General features: G+C 37.8%; 1 protein-coding gene across 6 annotated transcripts in view; it reads left to right on the top strand.

Moving 5' to 3' along the window:
* The window catches only part of LOC149140593 (calcium/calmodulin-regulated receptor-like kinase 1), a 181,145-nt gene extending 159,949 nt beyond the window's left edge, over nucleotides 1–21,196 (top strand). For all 6 annotated transcript variants that reach the window (XM_089446300.1, XM_089446304.1, XM_089446302.1 and 3 more), the window contains 4 exons: nucleotides 3,679–3,764; nucleotides 3,909–3,980; nucleotides 19,587–19,790; nucleotides 20,167–21,196. In XM_089446300.1, coding sequence (XP_089302426.1) covers nucleotides 3,679–3,764; nucleotides 3,909–3,980; nucleotides 19,587–19,790; nucleotides 20,167–20,532 — 728 coding nt within the window. In that variant the 3' untranslated portion in view covers nucleotides 20,533–21,196. The remainder of the gene's footprint in view (nucleotides 1–3,678; nucleotides 3,765–3,908; nucleotides 3,981–19,586; nucleotides 19,791–20,166) is intronic.
* Nucleotides 21,197–23,533: the final 2,337 nt, after the last annotated feature.

The following is a 23,533-nucleotide window of genomic DNA, read 5'->3' as shown; positions in this document are numbered from 1 at the left end:
TAATATTTTATTTTCCCTTAAGTTTAGACTTAGGGACTCCATTAAAAATATTAATTATTTTAATATCTCTTGATCTGTTTAGAATCTGCCCAAACCCTTTCTGGGTATTCGAGATCTCATGTGCCCCAACCTCTCCACCAAATTTCATGGCTAGAGCACATCTGATGCTACCCCAAATCAACACTCCCTCTTAGCGAGGACTGTGCTCTAGCAATACTCCTCACTGAGTATTACTCTGATCATCCGACAACGGTAATTGTGCTGATGCTAGGCCTTCCTGCCCAATGTCCTCTGCATTGCTGCCTCCTGTACTTCTGCCCATGGTTTTTCCACTGCCATTGTTGCATCTGTACGACAACTCCCTCTGCATTCGTGCTGCTGCTGGTCCTTTCTCCCAGCACTGCATTAGCACTACACCTCCTCTCATCAAGCTGCATCGTGTTGCCCACTGCTGCACTGCAACTCAGTTACTGAGAAGTAAGTCACTGATCTCCCAACTAACCCACTGATGCTAAAGCTCCCTCTGCCGCTGACAAGTGCTCCCTCTCTGACCTCTGCGCTGCTGCAACAACTCCTTGCATCTCGCACAGTTGCACACCTCTCTGTGCCTTCCTGCACTGGTGCAACACTCCTGTGCCTCTCGCACTGCTGCAGCCTGCTAGATCTGCGCTGTCTCGGGACTCCTGCACTATAGCTCTCTGCTGCTCCATCCGCATCCGTCTCTACCCACCCAGCCATTCCTGCTGCTACTCATCAGGGCTCCTGTAGCAAGGTCTAATCCAAGAGGCTGGGTACCTCAAGGATCCTGCCCCTCATCGCCTGTAGTCTGCCTGACTATAGCTTGATGTCTCCCCACTTCCGCTCAAGTGGCGCGTGTGCACTCATGGCACAATCATCATCTGTCAAAACTTCCTTCTCTGCCCGTGCTGGCACTGCCTTAGTCTCAGAAGACTCTCCCTTACTCTTCTTCCTTGGGCACTGGGTCGCATAGTGACCGATCTCCCCATAGTGGAAGCACTTGATCTTGGAGAGATCTTTCTTCTTCTGCTTCTCTTGCTTTCCCTCAGATGTTAGGGCCACATCTTCTTCCTCTTGCTGAACTTTGATCCCTTTGCTGCTGCTACTTGTCTTTGATTGTCGTCTGATCTCTTCCTGGCGAAGGGCTGCCCACATCTCGTCCCAAGGTAGGAGAGTCCCTCTGCACAAGATACTCTGGACAAACACTTCCCAATCTTCTGAGACAACATTTAGGGTTTTCCTCACCATAAGCTCCTGATTTGGTGTCGCTCCTATAGTAGTCAGCTGGTCTCGGATCTCATTCAGTCCTCTGAGGAAGGTGTCAATCGATTGACCCTTCTTCATCTGATACGACCTCAACTGATTCTCAAGTAGAATTCTTCTCTGCACAGAAGTATGATGGTACAGGTTCTTGAGAGCCTCCCACATGTCAACTGCCGTTTCCTTCTCGGCTATATGTGGTACCACATGATCCTTGACCTTGTCAAGGATAATGCACTTGGCCCTCGCCATCACCTCTTCGTACTTGTCATTATCATTTGGGTCGACTGGGATAGCTATCGCCTTCAAGGCGAAGTTCTTGACACAATTCCTGTCTTGCACTGATAAGATTCTGGCCTTCCAGACTGCGAAGTTCGATGCTCCGTTCAGTCTATCTTGGTCTCTTACCTCGTGAAGTGCCATGACGCTCCTCTACTTCCCTCCTGGAAGTTCTCTGTTCCACTCCTCTGAGTCTCTACTTCCCATCTGAAAGTTCTCTTCTGGATTCCCTCTGAGTCCTGATTTCCCTCCTGGAAATCCTTCTGCCGCTTGTCGAGATGTCCACTACTCTGATCGTCTTGTGTAACTACACTGCTGATCTAGGTTCCTCGGCTAGAAACCCTTGGTAACAACTCCTCTGGCCCTACTCTGTCAGGTACTGTTCTAACTACAGTACCTCACCAACTCCACTCTGCAATATTCTTGCAACCTTCTAGACCCTAGCAACTGTCTCTCTCTGAATTGCGTCAGCCCCTCTTTGCCCAACGCTGGCTCTGCGTCACCCCAGATGGGTCTGCGTCAGCCCCCTGGCCCTTTGCGTCAGCAATGCTAGCCTCTCTGAGGTTCTGCGCAGTTCCCGACTTCTTCTGCGTGGCTCTGGCTGGTTCTGCGTCACACTTCTTGGCTTCTGTGCTGCTAGAAACAACTTCTGTCACCTCGGGACTGCTGTTTTCTGTTGCTATTACTCCGCTCAGTTGATGTCTTTTAGTCCTCCTGTGATTTGCAATCACGCTTCAATACCATGTTGAAGTTTCCAAGTTTACTTAGTTTAGAAACCCTTCATGCATTTTTTCTGATTTATTCCTACCTACTTGTTATTTTTCTTTAACAAGTTATTTACAAAGTAAATATTGAAAATAAACACCAGTGCATGCTCAACATATTACAGATCAACAACTAAAAGAAACAAGAACAAACACACCACATGACACCATTATTTTTGGACCAATGTCCTCGGAAAAACCCAATGGGGGGAAACCGGTGTAGCTATTTGAGGGTTTTCTTATTAAGCAATATCAGAGTACAATCTGAGTGCCGAAAACTGGCCTACCCAACAGAGAATTTCCTTAGTAGCTATACCTCACAGTTTGAGAGAAATCTCTTGGCTGAAACCCCGGAAAATCCTTCCGACAGCTCCTCAGCACAAAACTGCTCTGCAACCCCAGCGTCTGCCTAATTTGGACTGCGTTAACCCCTCTCTGTCTCATGCTGGCCTTGCGTTAGCCTTTCTTGGCCTGCGTCAGCCCCAGGAGGCCCTGCGTCAGCTTTCTGGGCCTCTGCATCAGATACGCTGGCCTCTCTAGTGTTCTGCGCAACACTTGGCTGCTTTTGCGTGAGCCCTTGCTGGCTCTGCATCACTCTCTTTGGCTGTTGCGTTGCTTTCCCGACACAATCTCTGCCTTCTCTGTTTCTCTGTACTCAATGCCCCTCAGCGGCTCTCCCGATCACTGATTCTATCTCTCTTAGCAAACCCTGCTCTAGAGAATAGAATCATTGATCACTCTGGTGTATTCTCCAAGTGACTCTCAAGCCTCCTCTTATACTTTTTCTGTTGACATCTCAACGGCCGAAATTAAGTCCCTAATCAATGGCTACGATTAGATCTGGCTTGATCCATGTCTTTTGGACCACTCCAACATAGATTCATATTAATACACGTTGATATTTTATTTTTCCTAAGTTTAGACTTAGGAACTCCATTAAAAATATTAATTATTTTAATATCTCCTGATCTGTTTAGTATCTGCCCAAACCCTTTCTAGGTATTGGAGATCTCATGTGCCCCAACCTCTCCACCAAATTTTGTGTTTAGATTACATCTGATGCTACCCGAAATCAACAGTTAATGAAGTGACGTTATCGTTTTCGCAAAGGCAACAATATTATATAAATATTCTATTGTTTGTCCACACAAGACACGTACATATTATGGACTATGCTAACAAGAAATGAGGGATTGGAAATATTTTATCTAAGAAAATCTGTTATGCTTCTTACATATTTAGTATTTTGTTAATTGAATTAATTAGAGTGGTTCCTTTTATATATGTCATGCTTTGAGAAATGCTTATTTGTTACTACTGATAAAATTGCTTCCTCTATGCTGTGTTTTTTATTTAGACGAGAGTTTGGAGCCATTAAATTGGGAACGAAGGGTTCGCATAGCACAAGATATATCAAGAGGAATCGAATATCTCCATGACGGGGTATACTTTCTGTTTCTGATGATGAATAGAATAGTTGAAAATCATTTTTCCTTTTTTTGTTTTTCTGCAATTGAGTCCTTCAAATATTGTATACAAACAAAATCTATCAAATTGCAGTTGATTCTTTAATTGATCTTGTCACAGGCAGTACCCTCAGTACTTCATCGAGACATAAAGTCTGCCAACATATTACTAGACCATTCTATGAGAGCCAGGGTATGATTATTTTACTTTGTTCAGTTTGAATGCAAGGTTCGGAATCTTCATTTTTGCTTCACTTTTCCTTGTTGAAAATAGAACTGAAGTAGGGAACAGTGATAAACATGTGGAAATTTGTAGGTCGATATTGTGCAGTGATTCCTTGGTTTTCGAGAATTCATTGAAACTCCTTACACACCCCAAATATCCCTGAACTATGACTTAATATTGATATAAATTTTATAGGAAGCCATTGCAATTGCTGCAAAATTATAGCTGTATTACTATCGGTCCAAGTATTTTTCTTTTCTCTTAAGCATGATTAACAGTGTGCTAACAAACTGAAGTGAGAACACCGTGTACCAAACATATCTTTAGAGATTGATAATGTATTTACGTGTGAAGAAAGCTCTTAAAATGCCTTTGTTTCTTATTTCATCATGTTAACATAAATTAATTTAGTTCTAGCATTGCTTGAACAAATAATAATGTTAAACATTAAAACCACTTTCTGGAGCCGTTAAAAGCTTCTACAGATGGGGCAAGTTTTGTTGTCTTCTTTTGCACTTGTCTTCCAAAAAATAAATTGGCATCAATATTCCCAGTACATTCTGTAGGACATGTTTTTCTAAGGGATGAAATGATTAGTAATGTCAGTGAGTGTGAAAAGTCCTATGGAACAATTTTTTCTGCAATAACGTGCCATGTGCCTTCCTATTTGAGCCATCATCAGGAAATGCTTACCATGCTATGAGGGATGTATCTATACTGTGAAAGTCATCCAGAACTTGGAGCTGGCCTCATGCATACCCACTTCAGGGTTATGAACCCAGGTCTCTGAATTAATAAATTCCAGATCACCTCACTGCTTACTGCTAGACCACACCCTTGTGGGAAAAAGATGTTTTCTTTAACTTATAGGATATATAATATAGGGAAGAACTGACAAGAAGCTTCTCATATGCATGGGATTGCCAAAAACTTGCTTGAGGCTTGTATTGTATTCTCAACTTTGGATGATGGTACGTTGGAAAAGAGCTCCTGGAATAGAAAGGAGAATTTTGCATAAGAGTGTGATGGGGCTTTTCTTAATGTCTAATAATCTTATATGAAATCAATTACATAATGGAATGTACCACCTACTTTATTCCTCCCCTAATTGTAAGGGTGTTGTGCAAATGTGCATATGTTTGCAAATGATACATAATAAAATTACATTAATATTTTACACAAATATTGTTTTGTATGATAGCAGCCATATTTTCTTTAAAAACATTTAGGGAGGATATAAATCTAGGTCAAATCTAGTTGTTACTCCAATATCGTTATTTATTTTGAACATGGTAACATTTTACCATCTCCTTACAATGGTAACTTCACTATTTGGACTGTGTGTGGAGATGTTAATGCCAATTAACAATTTTTTCTAGCAATAATATGATTTATATGGATATGCATGAAGGCAAGGATAAAATATATGTGTGTACCTTATTATTGATTCCACAAAGCTTCAATGCTAGATATGGTAAAGACATTTTGAATGCCCACTAATGCATTGTTAGGGTCATGTAATGCAAGATTATTATGTTTTGTTATATTTATAGTGAATATGATAAGCGTAGAGCCAACCATGAGACCAAACACTGAAAACAAGGCCACTAGACAAGTTCATTTTGATTAAGATTGTTCTAAGAATGGGACATGCTAGTATTTGAATTTGTCTTAGGTTCAAAAGGGTTTGGGTTATTGATTGTTGAGATTCACAAATGAAAGTACGAAACCAAATGGAACCTGTTACCCCTCATATTGGTGTGAGTAGTAAATTGTGATTCTCATCGCATGAAAAGTTTTGCAAGGGTAACTTGCATGGATGATGATGAGCTTGAGTTGCATACCTCTTATTTTTGCTTGATGATAGTGCATCTTGAGATAGTGATGACTCTAGATCCTCCATGATGTTGCTTGGGGATGGTTAAGCATAGTAGTCTTCCTTGATGGATTATGGAGTTGATGGTCTTGTCCGTTTTACTTTCATCATAGCCACATATTGCTTGGTTGAATGATGGTGATGACATGCTCTTTGGTGCTTTGATATGATGGTTTTCATATCTTTAGATCAGCTTCTTGGTACTAGCTCCTTGCTTCATGGTATTGCCCCTAGATGGCTTGTATGGTATGGTGGAAAAATTTCTTGTGGAATAGTACTCTAACATTTCATGCATCTACTGTATTTTTGTGATGATGCTTGACAAGATAGACAAGCTAGTTCATGGAGTGTTTACCTCGTCATGCATGTTTTGGAGCAGTGTTGACAATATCGGCGATATATCCCTGATATTTGGAAATATCACGATATTTTCGCTCCCCGGAAATATCGCGATATTTTTGAGATATCACCGATATCTCGTGAAATTATCGTGTGACGATAGTAAATATCACTGATCCGTCTAACCTGCACCTAGAAAAGGGAAAAACCGTTTTTTTTTTGCCCATTTTAGTTTTCTGAGTGTTGGAGAAGGGGAGAGCGTCGTGGTAGTTGTCAAGGAGGAATTGAGGATCGAAGAGTCATTATCACCACCAACTACGAATTTTTTGTTGATCAAAGATTGAAGAACAATTTGACAAACTTCATTTCTTCCATTAACAGGTATGTTCTTAAAAACCCCTATGTTAATGATTTTTTTCATAGATGTAGGGTTATTCTTGCTTGCCTCTTTGCCTACCAGCATTTTGCTTATTCTTCTTTTTTTTCCATTTGCTATGATTTTCATGCCCATGAGCCAATGCAAGGGTTTTCTCCATATTTGGATAGCAAACTCCATTTCTTTTTTTAACTTTCAAATGCACTTTCTTAGTGTCATTTTCAATGAATTCACATTGCAAATAATGTAGCAAAAAAGTATTTTGTAAGATGAAGTGGTTATTACTTATTATTTTTTGTGTATGGGTGGAGTAACTTTAATCATTAATTCCAATGTTTTGTTTTTTTGGTGCCCTAGGTTTGAATTAGCTCACTACAAATATGCCAAAAGCCTTGGACCCATTTTGGGAGTATGGGGAGCCTGATGGTGGGACAAATCAAGCATATCTATCATGCAAATTGTGTGGGACCACGATGACAGGAGGGGTTACACGATTGAAATACCATTTGGATAGACTCCCTCGACATGATGTTGGGCTTTGTACAGTCTCTAGTTTGGAGCTTATACGAAAAACTCTTGAAGCAATTGATGAAAAAGACAAAAAGAAGGAAGAGGCAGAAAGAAACAAGGCTGAACGTGCAGGTAGATCTTTCAGGATATCTTCTTCTGATTTTGAGGTTGAGAATAGTGCGAAGGGCTCCACAAACAGGACATGGAGCACAACCTTCCATAAAATCGATTGTTAAAAAAAAAGGAGAAGCAAGAAGCAGATAGAGTTATGGGGAGGTGTCTTTTCTAGAGTGACTTACCTCTCAACATCACCAAAACCAATCCATTTTGGCAGCCAATGTGTTATGCTATTGTTGTTGTGGGTCCAAGGCACAAAAGTGCTGCATATGAGGAGTTGCGGGGCCAATTCTTCAAGCAAAAAAGCAGGACATCAACTATTGATTGGCGGAGTTGAAACAAACATGAGAAGTTTTTGGATGCACAGTGATGTCTGATGGTTGGACAGATAGGAAGGGTAGGACCCTTCTAAATTTCTTGGTACATTGTCCTAAAGGTACCATGTTTATTAAATCAGTGGATGCATCAACACATATCAAAGATGCAACAATGATATGTGAGTTGTTAGATGGGTTCATCTGGGAGATTGGTGTGCAGAATGTGGTGCAAGTCATAGCAGACAATGCAACGAATTATGTGTCTGTCAGCAGGATTCTTATGGAGAGGCACCGCACATTGTTCTGGCATTCGTGTGTAGCACATTGTATCCATTTGCTGCTTGAGGATATGGGGAAACTCTCCTTCATAAAGGAGGTGATTGATATGGCTAGGAGCGTCCCCAAGTTTATTTATAACCATGCTTTTGTTCTTAGCCTCATGAGGAGGTACACTAGAAACAAGGAGTTGTAGTGTCCTGCAATCACACTTTTTGCCACCAACTTTATTACTTTTCATTCTTTGCTTCGATGCCAATGCGAGTTGAAGCAAATCTTTGTTTTTGATGAGTGGTGTGATTATAGATACAATAGGAGACAAGATGGTAGAGCCATTGCAAAAATTGTGTACTCTAACACGTTTTGGCAGGGAGTAGAAGAAGCATGCTCAGTTAGTGAACCTATAGTAAAGGTTCTGAGATTGGTAGATGGGGACAAGCTTGCAATGGCTTATTTGTATGAAGTCGTGGATAGGGCCAAGGAGGCCATTCGTTTTTATTATGCATACAAGGGTTTTGCTGGGCTTGATAGGCATATGATGTTATGGGATGTGATTGATAGTCGGTGGACAGGGATGCTTCATCGACCCATTCATGTAGCATCACTCTTCCTCAACCTCTCATGTTCATACAAATGTGCCTTTGATTTTGATGGCAAGGTGATGGAAGGGCTCCATTCCTGTATTCATAGGATGGTACCTGATCCTGAGCTTCGTAGCAAAATCAATCGCGAGATGCTTTTTTATCGGGATTGTGTTGGCCTATTTGGCTTTGATGATGCTATTAGGGAAAGGACCCTGTTCATGCCACGTAAGTGACAAGTCATCACTCATTAGAATTTCCTTATTTATAATTGTAGATTTTTAAAATTCAATTATGTAACTTTTATTTGAAACTTTAATTATGTTTTAAGTTTTTGACTTTTTTATTTCTTTATTTTGTTGTAGATATTTGGTGGCGAAGCTATGGTGTAAGGGCACCAAATTTGTAGAAATTGGTCGTAAGAATCCTGAGTCAAACATGTGGCTCTTCAGGGTGTGAGCGCAATTGGAGTGTATTTGAGAAAATACACTCAAAAAAACGCAACAGGTATAACTTTGAGCTTCATTCAGTTGAGCAATTACATTTATTGTAAAATTTAATTTTTAATTCATGACCCTCAAGTGTCAAGAGTCAAGACTCATTAGTTTTTTTGACACTCTTATAGATTGGAGTTCGCACGCCTCAATGATTTACTGTATGTGCATTACAATATCCGACTTCCAGTGAAGCAAATAGAAGCACCAATGGATCCAGATGCCATTTCCTTGGACAATATTGATGTATTGTCTCAGTGGAGGGTGGAGTTTGAGGTGCCCATCTTGGAGGAGTCACCTTCATGGTTAGAGCCAGATGATCCATTAGAACAGGGGCAGCAAGAGGAGGAGGAGGAGGAGGAGCAACACGAAGAGGAGGAGGAGGAGACTATGGGAACATCAGCATCAACACCATCTGCTATAGATATAGGAGAGCACAACTCTATACCTATCACTCATTATTTGACATTAGGGTAGGGCTAGGGCCTTCTACTGCTAGGGGCAGGCCTGATAAACAACCCATCACGTTTTCCCGTAAAAGGGGGAGAGGGCACTGATTTCAGATAGATAACTGCTAGTTTTCTTTGTTTTGCTACATATAACTCATGATGATGGGATACTTTTATATATGTGATGTTATTTTGTATTGGTTCTCCACATTTGAGTCCTTGATTGGACAATTATCAGGGATCAACAGGATTTGGCATCGCCTTTGATGTATCATTTCTATTTGACATCATATATATCAGTGCTTTCTTCATATTTATGTGCCAATGTGTTTATTTCATGTTGTTATTGCTTTATATGTTTAAAAATTTGAAAAAAATGAATATATTATGCATTTTTTATGCTTGCCTATATTGCCGATAAGATGTTCTCAGGACCCTCGCCGATATTTTGCCGATATCGATATTATCAACACTGTTTTTAGGGTTTGTCATTTTAGGTTGAGATGTGGCTCTTGTGAAGGAGCGCTTTGGTATTTCTCATGTCTATTTTTCTTTTATGATTATATTGAACACATTAAAAGTTTACTCACCTCTTTGCCATACTTTGGAGCAACCTATGGGGTTTGATGAGGGTTGCGATGGTGATATGCTACTAGACTCTTGTGATGGAGCATCCAAGTTCTTGGAGTGTCTATTATACTCCTACAGTGATACTTGATGAGATCAAAAACTCTTTTTGATGAGTGTTCACCTCATATTTTGGAGAAACTAGGGTTTCAAGGCTAATTTTGGCATGGTTAATGGCTCACACTTCTTGGATAGAGTGCCCTAGGATTTTTTTGTGTCTATCATGGTCCTATGGCCATACTTGATGGGACATACACGTGATCTTGGTATGCACTCCCCTCTATGATGTGTTTCTAATACTTGACATAGTTTTTAGATGATTTTCAGCAAATAGGTGATGATGGATGACATTGCATTCTTCATGAGAGTGCCTTGGACTTTGAGTTGTTTGTTGATATTGGTTGTATTCACAGTGGCTTCACTCAATGAACTTCTGACATATCACATGCGTTCGTGACATACTAAACAATACCCTTAATTTGACTACATATTGGAAAATACCTCTAAAAATCACATTATTTAAGCCCCTAGCAATATGAACCCAATACACCTTCCCAATGTAAAAAACCCGTACTTTCATTAGATATTGTAGGTATCCATTTTTTCATTAACTTTTTTTACACCCCTTTATATTTTTTCATTAACATTGAGCTCCATTTTTTATACCTTCCATCTATGTCACAGGGTTCGGCGAACCTGAAGGTTCAGATTCGAAATTCGGCGAACCTGAAAAAAATTTGAAATTCGTTCAGGTTTGCCGAACCTGAAATTCGAACCTCAAGTCGAACTTGAACGAACTCAAACCTAAACGAACCTCAACGAACCTGAAGGCGAATTTTAATGAATTTTTTAAGGTTCGATTTTTTTAATGATGCACTGAGAACTTCATTATGACAGCCATGATAGCTGTTTTATCCTACCTTCATCACTGTACTCTAGACCATCATGTTGACTGTGATCATGCAAGAGTGTATTCCATGACTGCAGGATCATTGTGATCTTTCTTACACCGAGACAGTGAGATCATGTAAAGATAGTGAGGGATCCGAAGATCTTTCCATTACATATATATATACATTGACTGTTAAGAAATAGATTCACCGAGATGAGATACTATTCCTCACTATATTGAGGTCCTTACTGTCTCATTTATTCCGAGACTGTAATGGTTACTGTGGCTCTTTGTTATGCAGGGATTGTATCCTCCGAGAATGATCATTTCTGCGGCTTTGTTATTGTGCCACAATTGTAGTATATATATATTTATGTGATTGAGACAACGTCTAACATCAATCTTATTAGGCCGAGAGAGAGGTTCTATCACTGCTGTTCTTTGTCTAGAGTCTAGACTTCTACAAGAGTATCATCGAGGCCTTGATGCCAAGACTGCTATGCGAGATCCATTGACACTGTGCCTTTGTCCTAGATCTTTGCTACTCCATTCAGCTGAGATCCTCACAGGTATGTCGAGATCACTAGCTGTGCAATTGTGATATGTCTAGGTAGATTTGTATGCTAAAACAGATATGTCGAGAATGTCTAATCCTTCAATCTTTGCAACGTCCATTATACAAGGTTATTCCTGCTCCATTAGACCGAGGTCATATATATATATATATATATATATATATATTGAAAAATATGTATAGTCGAACCTAATGCTGAACCTCATTCGAACCTGATTGGAAAATTCGAATTCGAATCGAACTTAATCGTTGTTGAACTCGAATTCGAACTCGAACCATGTGACATAGCCTTCCATTATAAAAACCCTTAGCCTCTATATATCCCCCAATATATTATGTCATTTCTTCTTCAATATATATCCCCCAATATGAATGCACATGGTATCGTATTGCTCCCCCAGTGAAGCTCCTGTGGTCATATTCTATAAGATAGACACTTGATCTAGGGAAGCAGTCTACTTCTTCATGGTTTGTCAGACATATATCGTATTATGGATAGAGGGGCTTGTTATCACACGAATTAGCAATCTTGCAAAAGGACCAACAAGATGCTAGATGCGGCACCACACAAGACAAGTGCCCACTGTCACCTCAACATAAATCCCTATTGTTTAGGCAAAATCATAAAATACCACGGCGGGCTTCCCTACACAAACAAACAATCCACCATAGGATTAGTAGACCAGTGCCTGTAAATCTCTATTGGGTGATGGGCTCTAGGAGTTAGTTTAAATTATTGCAACTCTATAAATGATATTTTATTGCAGAAAAATGCAAAACAGCAATCAAACATTCAATAAAATGAAGAGTAAATCCTTGAAAAAGCACGAGATTGAGTGTAAGACAGCCCCTTACCAACTTGGAGATGATTACTCTTGATTATGCCCTTGGTATGTGGCTGGAAATAACTCTCTTTCTTGCTGTTTTGGTTTTTGTCTTTGTGTTATTATTGTGTTAATTCTTTGCCTGTCCTTTTTGTTTTCGTTGAAATTTATATTTTATGATCCTTGTTCTGGCGCCCCCCCCCCGGCCGCAATTTTTTGTTATTGTCCTTGGTTCCACGCTGCGCCACCCCTTTTCTTTTTCTATTTTATATCCTTGTGAGCTTAATGTTTTGGTCTTTGTTTTCTCTCGTAATTTGTAGGTTTTACCTTTATATTTAAATAAAATAATTATATATAAATTAATCCTTTACCCTAGCTTTGTTTCTGTATACATTTAAAGTCTATATTATGAATTATATTTTTATTGTTTATTTTTTGGTTATTTGATTAATAGACTTAGGTTATTATTATTATTTATTCCAATGTGTTCTATTTACATTATTTATTTAAATATTGTTCTCATATTTGTCAAAAATATTATATATTTTACTACTGATATTATCAATTAATTATATAGTTAATATTATGATATATTGAATATTATTTGAATATATAATTATTATTATGATACGTTAAACATTATTCTTATTAATTAAATAGCATTGAGTTGTTTTTTACTATTATTAATATTAAACCATATTATTATTAAAGCTTTGGTTAATTTTTGGACTATAATATTAATTATACGTTATATGATCTTTGTTGATTATTTTGGGGGTTTATTTATTAAAGAGGATATAGATTTTTTTATTAATTTCGGGAGGTGAAAATTTCCTTTTGACCTTCATAGCTTGATTTAGAATTTTTCCAACGTTTAGTTTTGGTGTTTGACCCATTTTTGTGGCTTTTGAATTTTCTGGTTTTTGTCCCTTTCTGTTATATCTCTACCCTATTTATTCCTTTGGACTGGATCAGATTTTTGATTATTGTCCTAATGATGAACCACACTTGTTGGTTTGAAATGTTGAACCAAAATACTATGTGATGGATCCTGAAGAATTACATCAAAACATTACCTGCTATATTTACCTAAATTGGTCTTACAATATTAATGGTATTTAATGGAAAAGTACTCTTGAATTCTTGAGATCCATTTTTCTCTTAGTCCCAAACAATCATGTTATGATACAATATCTTTTACCACAACATCTGGAACAAATGCAATCACCTTTGAGTATCCCACATATCCTATGAAATGCTTTAAAGATTGAGCTTTTGTTTGTCCATGTTGAAGCTACTTAAAATTGCAAAAAGACTATATTTGCTTTACCTCACCTTCAAGTGCTTTTTGAACATAAAAGAGGCATTGGCTAGTATGGTCTCAAGCTAAGTTGCACGAAGCGCTGAAACGTTTTAGAGTTTTTGAAACAGGTACATTTAGAAACGTCACCTCCCAAAAATGGAAACGTTGGCCGAAACGTCATATATATATAAGTGAATAACACATTATCTTGTAAAAAAAAAAGGAATAATACCCATAGATGACGATTTATAAGGAAAACCAAGTCTATAATAACTCTCATAGATGATTACATGATGGTCGAGTTTCAGTCGAGTTTTAAGTTTTAACCAAGTTTCCAAGTTTCAGGTATGGGTATGGCCTGAAACGCCAGGTTCCTAGAGGTTTCATGGAACATAGGTATCAAGTGATTCATAGTAGGGTTTGAAAAACAACATTGCATCCACATCTGATAAACCTTGACAATCAGTTTTGGGCACAAGTTAGGTGTATTTTGTAGTTCACCAAGCCCATTTATAATATTTGGTTTGCAGATATAGGTCAACTAGTGATTGGGGAGGTGTATGAGCACTTGGACAATATGCTAGGCCAAATCAAAGACATCGTTGAACAAAGAGATACAATCTTGTATGATCACATAAATGCGTGCTCAAAACGTGGGATAATATGAATATTCCACTTCATGCCTTAGTAAGTTAATATATGTCCTTACACCCAGAAACTATTGTCCATCTTGGTTGTCCCAAATAGGACCTAAGGGTGAGGTTAGTAGAAAACCACACACAGATCCAAAGGTCACAAAGTGGGTATATGCTTGCATTAGATAAGTTCATCCTTGATGATGAGGAGTGTGCTCTAGTACAAAATGAATTAAGCAAGTACATTAGTGAACATGGAGTCTTTGCTAATTTGCATGCAATTAAAAATCAAGATAGATTAAATCCTATCATATGGTGGCACATATTGTTGGGTATGTGTTATATTCTTTGCATTACTAGTACTGTGCATCATTTGTATGTGTTGGGCACAAAAGGTGAGTGATAGGTGGGCAGTAGCACCCCTTGCTCGAGGGTTCTTGGCGAAGCCCCTGATTTATTTTTTTGTTTTTTTTCTTTGGGCAGTTTTTTGTGTTTGTTTTGATTTTTTTCGGCACACGGTTTTAGCTTTTGGCAGTTTTGTAGTGCATGGTTTTTTAGCCTATGGATTTTGTAATTCCGGATAAGGAATTTCCGAAGTAAGGTTGTAATCTAATCTAGGTAAATGGATTATGGTTTTGGATGTTACAAGATCTTATATATTGTACTGTAAGTGATGATGTTGATTGATGAAAAAAATTAGAGGTGCAACTCTAAACATTTTGTTGGTTTCTTGGTTAAAGGTTTCTAGGATAAACCTTTGTGTATTATGTATGATTGTCGATGTTTACTTCTTTGTTTATAAATAATTTGTGTGTGCATTGCTTACTATAGAGCTTTAGAACTTTCACATGTATGGCATTTGTACCACACATCTACATAAATTGTCATTGAGAGTGCTTCCATGGTCTACTAACGCTTCTTTTACAGAGGTGTTGGAACATGTAATGTCCCATTTTTATTTTCCTCTATAATACAACCAGGGCTATTTTCCTCTATAGTACAACCACGGTGGATTTCCAGGGCATGGGATGGCCAGGTCATGGGAGCAGGATTATGTCATCAGGGATCTAGGGGGAGTTTTGAGGAGTTTTACGAGGTTTGACAGTGTTCACGAATGTTAATAGAACTGAACCGGTGATCGAACCGAAAAACCTTGTGGACTGAGAACCAGTCAGAACCAGACCGAGAACTAGTAAAAAATTGGACCAAAAACCTGTTGACCAAAAACATACAAAATATTCAAATTTTAAAGAAAAAAGATATATGCATGTGCATCCATATGAATCCAAACCATTTATACACAAATAAGCAAAAGTTCTCATTTATATAGCATGTAAAGGTGCACATAACCAAAACAAGATTGAGTGCAATCTATCCCTGAACCGAAAATACACCAACAAATAGGCTCTAGATGGCCTCTAGCATCCAAAAAAGATCATGCTACAACAAATACCTACATATCATCAAAATCATTGCATATATTGGGATCTTCATCATAAATATAACCCTCTAAGCATTAAAATAAGATAGAAAAAACATAGCATGTCAAGTCAAGATTTTGTTTGAGTGATGGGTACATGTTCAGTGGAGTCATGATAGAGGAGTTCAAACCAATGCCACTAACATCAAAGTACATAGAAGGATTGGTGCTCTTTATTAAATATTAGTTCCTTAACCTCATACATGAAAAAATCCAATGAAAACGTTGCAATCCCCGCAATCCTGAAATCCTAAAAAATTGTTAAGTTTGCTGGATTTGAGTGAAATCTAAAATTCTACTTTCTCCATATGAAATCCAATGAGGTTGGAACCATTCTCAAACATCTCGAATCATTTCATGGTAATGTTAAAAATTTAAGTAAAGGGATGGAAATGAAAAATGAAGGAGAATAGGACCATAGGCTTGAATATTAGGCTGGCCTAGGGGACAATTGGAAGTGGGCCAACCAAATGAAAAAATAAAAAATTAGGAAAATCTTTACGATGACTCGGGAACGTACAAACTGCATAGAACCGGTCTCGAATTGGTCGCTTTGGTAGAATAGGCTAGTTCGGTACTGAACCAGCTGGTTCCGTTACAGACCAAAACCGGCCTATTCCGGTTTGGAGGCCTGGTTTGGACCATTTTTGGGCCAAAATTGGCCGGACTGTCCGGTTGTGATAACACTAGTATTCACTTGGCATTTTCTACCATCAAGAGCAGCTTAGTACATTCGCTTTTGGTTCCATTGCATTATGGTTATTCCCTTTATTACCGAGCATAACTTAATTAATTACGCTCAAGGTGGCATTTCGAAAGGAATATTTGATGGAACACTATGGTGTAATAGCTCGTTGGAACCGAAACGAGAAGATCTACAAGATGGGATGCTTGGCAGTCGCTTTCAATGGCCAGAGAGTATGGTGGGTGATTTACCTTTTTCCCAGATTAAAAATGGCTTTAATTAGTCATTTAATTAAAAAGGGGAAAATAATTAATTGGAGGAAAAAGGCTAAAAGTGACTTAAATGAAATAAAATTAAATTAAAAAATCATTTAAGATCAATGTTCCACGGGGACGCGTCCCCCAGGGTCGAGTGCACGCACCCCTCACACTCGGGATGGGAGTTTCTTGGGGGTGCGTTTCCCCACGCACCCGGGACGGGGAGTCCCTTGGGGGTGCGTTTCCCCACTCACCCTTTTTGGGGAGTCTCGGGGAGACGCAAGGGGGTGCGTTTCCTCAGTGTGGGAGTCTAGACTCCCCAAAAAGGGTGCGTCTGGGCATCCCCCTTCAAAAATGGTGCTTCTGGGAGCCCCCTTTAAATTTGTCTAATAAGACCCAAATTAAAAATTAAAAACTAAAAAAAATGAAAAATCAAAACAATTAAAAAATTTAAAATTAAAACTAAATAGAACAAAAAAATATTAAATAAATAAAAGTCTAATACCTAGGTTGAATAAAATGAAAGTTAAAACTTAAATGGAACACTCATTTTCATTTAGTGTTCAAACTTTGAAAATATACTAGTATGTTTTGCTTTCAATTTAGATTCTAGAATGATGAATGATGAATTTAATTTTTAAATCAATGTAGATTGTAGAATGATGAATCATTGAATGGTGAATGATATGGATCAATGTATTTGAATATTTCATTATTGATTTTTAAATTTTTTTATCGAATCTCATGGTATGTATGAATAATTCAATAATGAGACTTGAGTATGTCATATGAATGATGTATGTATCAAAATGAATGATGAGGATGTATCAATGATTCAATTGTCTATTTAATATTTTTATGCTTTCATTATTGAACAATGAACAATGAATATAAACTTGAATTATATATATATACTTCGACGTCTCCCCGCATCCCCGAAATCTCCCAAAATTTGAGGGTAGTCCTACACGCCCCCCCTGTGCGTCTCCCCGCACCGGAGTCTTGGTGGAACATTGCTTAAGATAACGTTAAAGGGGATCTTTTAGAATAATAATAACATAATAAAATAAAATACTTCTAGAAGATTGAAGATCTATCTATTGGTCCTTTAAAAGGAGGAGGAGGAGGAGGAGATCATTTTAGATCATATTGGTTTTGAGTATTTCTCCTTGGTGTGGATTGGAGAATTCAGTTCTCTACCTTAGTAGCCTCTGGATGAAAACCCTCGGGTGATTCAGTGAATGGGCGAGGACCCATCTCTCCCCTTGGTGAATTCATTCAGAATTCATAGGTTGTATTCGGCAGTTCAGTTTATTTTGGAGCCCTGATATAGTTTGTAGCAGATATCTTTGGCTGGCCATTCTCTCATCCGTTTCCACTATTTATGTACTGTTTTATATTAATAAAATAAGGCTGAGTTCTTCTGCAAGTTTTTCTTGTCTATTCTTCAGTTGCAGAATATATTTCCGTTTTCTGTTAATTTTCTGATTCAGTCTGCATAATTTATCTATCAAGTTGACGACATTAATTTCTGAATAAATTTTCTGCTAAAATTGTATTTTTGGGATTTTGTAGAACACCTACCTCTTCATCCATTAGCATGAAGAGAAATAGTTTGAATGTAGAGTAGGAAAAAGATTGGTTGATGTGCACTACAGCTTGAGATTGTTGTCTCATTATTGTGAGGTAGTGAAGAATGATATAGCATATATGATTTGGGATGACAATCCAAAGGAGGTTGGTTTAGAGGATGGAGATTTAGTTTTAGAATGCTTGGAGCTTGAACTTTTGGGTGATCATGATGGAACTTATGATGGTGATCTTGCAACAGAGATGCCATCCCCCTTCCAACAGCAGGTTTCTAGATGTATCAGTTTTTCCTTTAGCTTCACAACCACCAGCATTGCACGGGGGTCGTATAACTCATGGTTGTGTTCCACAACCACTTCCACCTACTTCTACTCTTCTCTTGTTCATAGACCATGGGAAAGAAACTAGAAGTTTCTCTCGGAAGAGAGAAGCTTAGTAGATAGTAGATTTATTTGTCTTTTGTTTAGAATCTATTTTCTAGAACTTAAGAGTACGTTTTCTTTATTATGGCCTTTTTTGAACATTATATGACACTTTGAAGTTTGAACCTACCTTTGAATTGTTGACTGCATATTACAACTCTTTGGTCATGAATATGATGCTCTATTTCATTTCGTGGTTGATGTTATCTGTTACTATTTGTTGATGACAAATGCTTTATGTTCAACCTTGAATGTTGATGTTATGGTTGATCATTTGACGACAATATTATAACTGCTAGATGATTGATGTTATATATCCACTAAATGTTGATGTCTTAATGACCATCATTAATCCAGTGATTAAATCTATGTTTTCATGTTTCCTGCAACTAGTTTGACAATCTGCATGTGTTATATTTGAGCAGAGAATTCCAGGAGTCTCTTATATATATATATATATATATATATATAGATATATATATATATAAAAGACTGCTGGAATTCTCTGCTCCCAGAAACTGTTGAAAATTGGCAGTTCCCTCTCCTGCTTCCCGCTTTGCTTTCACTCCGAACAACGTAGGTTTACAGTCTAGACAATGCAAACTCAGCTGAATAAAGAATATACTGAGCGATAATTAAAAGATGCAACTTGCAAGTAACTCTTAGTAGGCCTGTCTGTTCTTGTCAGAGGGCATACAACATTTTTATATGTTAACCTTGCACCTTGGCTTCAACCAGCTTCTTTCTCTTAAGAGAAAACATCAATGTTTCTACCTTATCATTTAGAGTGTAAACTCATGAGACATCACAATATTATTTCAGGTCATGCTCTCATTCTCCATTTTTCCTTTGCCTGCTCCATGTATTAAGTCTTACATGGTACAACTAATTACATGTAATTTTTTGGAATTTGAGACTAATAAGTTGTAAGTGCATTTTGATTGATCAGGTTGCAGATTTTGGGCTTTCAAAGGAGGAAAACTTGGATGGACATGTGTCAGATATTAGAGGAACATATGGATATCTCGACCCTGAGTATATATCAACAAGAAATTTCACAAAGAAGAGTGATGTTTATAGCTTTGGTATCTTACTTTTTGAACTGATCACGGGGAGGAATCCTCAACAAGGGCTCATTGAATATATTGATCTTGTAATCTATTTCATTCACTTGCTCTCTCCTTCTAAAGTTCATTGTTCAATACAGCTTATTTGTGTGAAGACTTTTATAGATATATTGGTCTTGCATTTGTATCATCTGCAGCTTTCTTCATATTAAGAGCTAAAGTCGTGGATTAACAATTCCTCAAATGAAGTAGCATGACATGTTCTCTCGTTATTTTTGATTTCATACCATGTATACCTTAACAAGCTTAATTTAGATATTATGTAGATTCTAAACAATCCCATTGCATGCCTACTCTCTGAGATATGTTTGTTTTCAGTGATATAACCAAAAGTTTTGCCTGGTTCTGTCATATGTTTGGATATTCACTGACTGCTACTCTGAAATTCATCATATGAAACAGGCTGCAATCAGTGCAGAAGGAAAATCTGGGTGGGAGGAGATCATTGATTCACGGCTAATTGCGAAATGTAATATGGAAGAAGCTGGTGCGATGGCAGCTACTGCATACAAGTGTGTTCACAAGTCTGCAAGAAAGAGGCCAACTATGAGGGATGTATCTCAGGCTCTTTCCGAAATAGTAAGAAAGAAACGTACTGATAAGCCTGGGAAGTGCTTGAGTATTACAGTTGAGGTAAGCTCTGAAGTTGAGCAGAAGGAGCCTTCAAACGTTGAGTTCGACAATGAAGACGTTACAGCTGATGAAAACTCTGAAGCTGAGGAAATTGACTTTCCAATGGACGAGCTGAATGATGAACATAATGTCTAGTAACGAGAGAAAGGGACGATTACTTTCGTTTGAACATCAGCAAGGACAGTTGTACCTGATGCTTTGATGCATTTGCCTCTTTTCGTGTACTTGCAACTCTCAATAAGTTCTGGTGCCGGAACTTAACATTCAATTATACAGTTTGTATCTCAGGTAACCGATTCTTTCGTTTGTTGAGTGCTTCAACACAATATTAAGATATTAAGGAAGAGTTTTTGCTGCATCACTCTATAGGGTCATGCAGCATGCGGGATAAATCGTTTTTTAATCGGAACAAGTGGGCACATTTCGAATCATTTATTTTCTTCAGCCTAATTGTCAAATTTTTATTTTAACACGATGACAAATTGCCCAAAGACCTCAGATATTCATAAAACAGCCAAAGGAATTATTGTGAGGTTACTCAAGAATTTTTACTGGTTAGGAGATGTGTAAGCAAGATTGAAATTGTTTGTTTCAAAATTGAGAGAAATTGTTGTTGGCAAGCCATACCACAGGAGATTGACGATGGTAAGCCTTATGCTTCAACGTCAGTGGATTCTTCTTGAGCGGAAGTAAGACAGTACTTGTTATGCACCTGTGGCTGGCACAAATAAGTCAGTCACCTGGTTTATGTAAAAACTGTGCTTGTTTAAGATGTCCAAAAGGATTGTGTATTTGTAGAGATCTGTTTCCCATAAATCAGTTAACAAGAGCTCATGCAGTCACTGTACCTTAAGTGCCAAGATGATGAATGGGATCCAATCTGTAGTGTGAAAGAGAGTGTAGAGGTTTCAAAATTAGTATTTCTAGTGATCTTTTATTGAGTGTTGGTGTTCATATTAGGGTGCTTCTATGTTGAATCTGTATGACTGACAAACAATTAAGGGAACTCTTCAGCTTGAACAGCTCTTCGAGCTTGATTTGGACTCTCATGGTCAATGAAGCAAGATTTTTTATCAAACTGTATATAACAAGCCAAGTTGCATGTACTGTTTACTTAACTTTCAATTTCATATATTACAAAGAGTTTCACGTAGTCGAGTTATTTGCTTGCTTATCCATGTTTATGGAGGCTGGATGTTTATGTTAAAGCTAAGTTGATAATGCAGAATTAATGCTGCCTGAGACTAAGGCTAGTTATCTTGGATGTTATGGAGGCACCCTTAAGGAAGTGATTGCCTTTCAAGTGCATATTACGTTTCATGCTATTATTGTCTAGAGCAGGATTCTAACAAACTGTTTCCACAAGTTTCCAAAGAGGTCCCTGGGATGCCTTTGTTATTGATCAGGTGTGTACATTATAGGATAAACTATGGAGAAGGCGGAAGCTAGAAATGGTAGATTAAGTTAAAGTTTAAACTATTAAAAAGTTTTGAGAAGGTTTTTCAGCGTAAATCACATTAGAATGTATTTGGTGACGCATTTCTAAACAACGAGTGTGGTTCATCGTCAGGACAAGTTGAAGAATCAAATCCTGGCTGCATGATAAATAGATAGACAAATACATTCAACATTTTTCTCAAAGCAAATAAGTGTGTGAGACAAAACAGAGAAAAGTAAATGGAAGTTTGGAGCAATAGATAAACGTACTTGCAGGTCCCAAGGATTAGTTCAATTGGTCGGTGCCTTTGTTGCCATGATGTCATTGGTAATCCAGCACACTCTGCATGTCCCTAGTTCGATTCCCTCAAGGTTAGTCATACTATGTTTGTGCTGCCCACTTTACACCTGTTATTATGCTTGGAATGAAGGGAAGTTCCTAGGAGCTTTTTGGGGAGTTACTTTGATGAAAAAAAATGTCCCTAGTTTGATTCCCTCAGGGTTAGTTATACTATGTTTGTGCTGCCCTCTTTACACCTATTATGATGCTTGGAATGAAGGGAAGTGCCTAGGAGCTTTATGGGGAGTTATTTCGATGAAAAATAAAGGATAAAAGGTTATGCACATATGTTAAAATTTAAAGTTAAATCCTTAACACAAACAATTATTGCATGATTAAGGATGAAATAACTCTCAAGGAGAAAATCTCTTGTTGCTTAAATCACTTCAAATTAACATGGATATATGATAGTTTTTTGTTTTGTTTTCTCTTTTGTGCATTGAAACCACTAATGGCTCTAGTAACATAACAAGGGAGGATGTTATCACAATAACCTGGAGACTTGCATCTTAAAGCCTATTTCTAGATCAACAAAATTTTTGGTTAGGATATTGCCATTTAAATCATCTCCATCTCATGTGGGATTTAATCATAACACACATTGTACATAAAAAGTATAATAACATAGAATAAAAGCCTTCATAGCGTCAACTTGCGATTTTGGAAATAATATAGATATAATTGCATGCCAATGACGGTTCACAATGTCCAAAAGGCCATTAATGAAAAGTGAAAGAAGAATATTATAAGAATAGACAAATGGATAATTTTTTTAATTTTGTAACAACATATAATGACCATATTCACATTTTTCATATATATGAACTAGTATTAACATGTTACCTTATTTGGTGATGTGCTGTAATGTTCCTTATAGAAATTTACAGTGGTAACCAAAGACATCAATCAATTCAATGCAAATAATTTTCAGTAAACACCTATGAAACAAAAAATTCGCTGAGAATGCCAAAATGGACAATTTTATTATATATAGAACTGTTGGAGTACAATGGAAAATGGAAGGAGTGTACTTGGGCTTGCACAAGGCAAGCTACAAGCCTTAGGTGCTCAATGTATCAGTGCCCAACTGTTGTAGAAGTCTGTGCTCCAGAAATCTATGCTAGCCCAGTGTTTGTGCACTGCTAGGTGTATTGAGACCTTGATTTGGCTCCTTAGATCTGCCCAGAAAATTCTGTAAAATTAGTGCTGAGATCCTTGTCCAAAACCCAGAAAGGGTTTGCCCTAGTTTTGACCCTCCAAATTCAGTCCCAAATAGTTTGACCCTTCTCCACAACCAAAAAATTCGACCTGTAGCAGAGAATGATGTTTGTTGCTCCCAAAATGCTAGAAACCTTCCCA

This window comes from Pinus tabuliformis, chromosome X (assembly GCF_031772625.1).
Source record: "Pinus tabuliformis cultivar Carrire ecotype Pingquan chromosome X, CPIR1, whole genome shotgun sequence".
Classification (NCBI taxonomy): Eukaryota; Viridiplantae; Streptophyta; class Pinopsida; order Pinales; family Pinaceae; genus Pinus; species Pinus tabuliformis.
The sequence above is the reverse complement of the archived record's forward strand: the minus strand, read 5'-3'. Positions and strand labels throughout refer to the sequence as shown.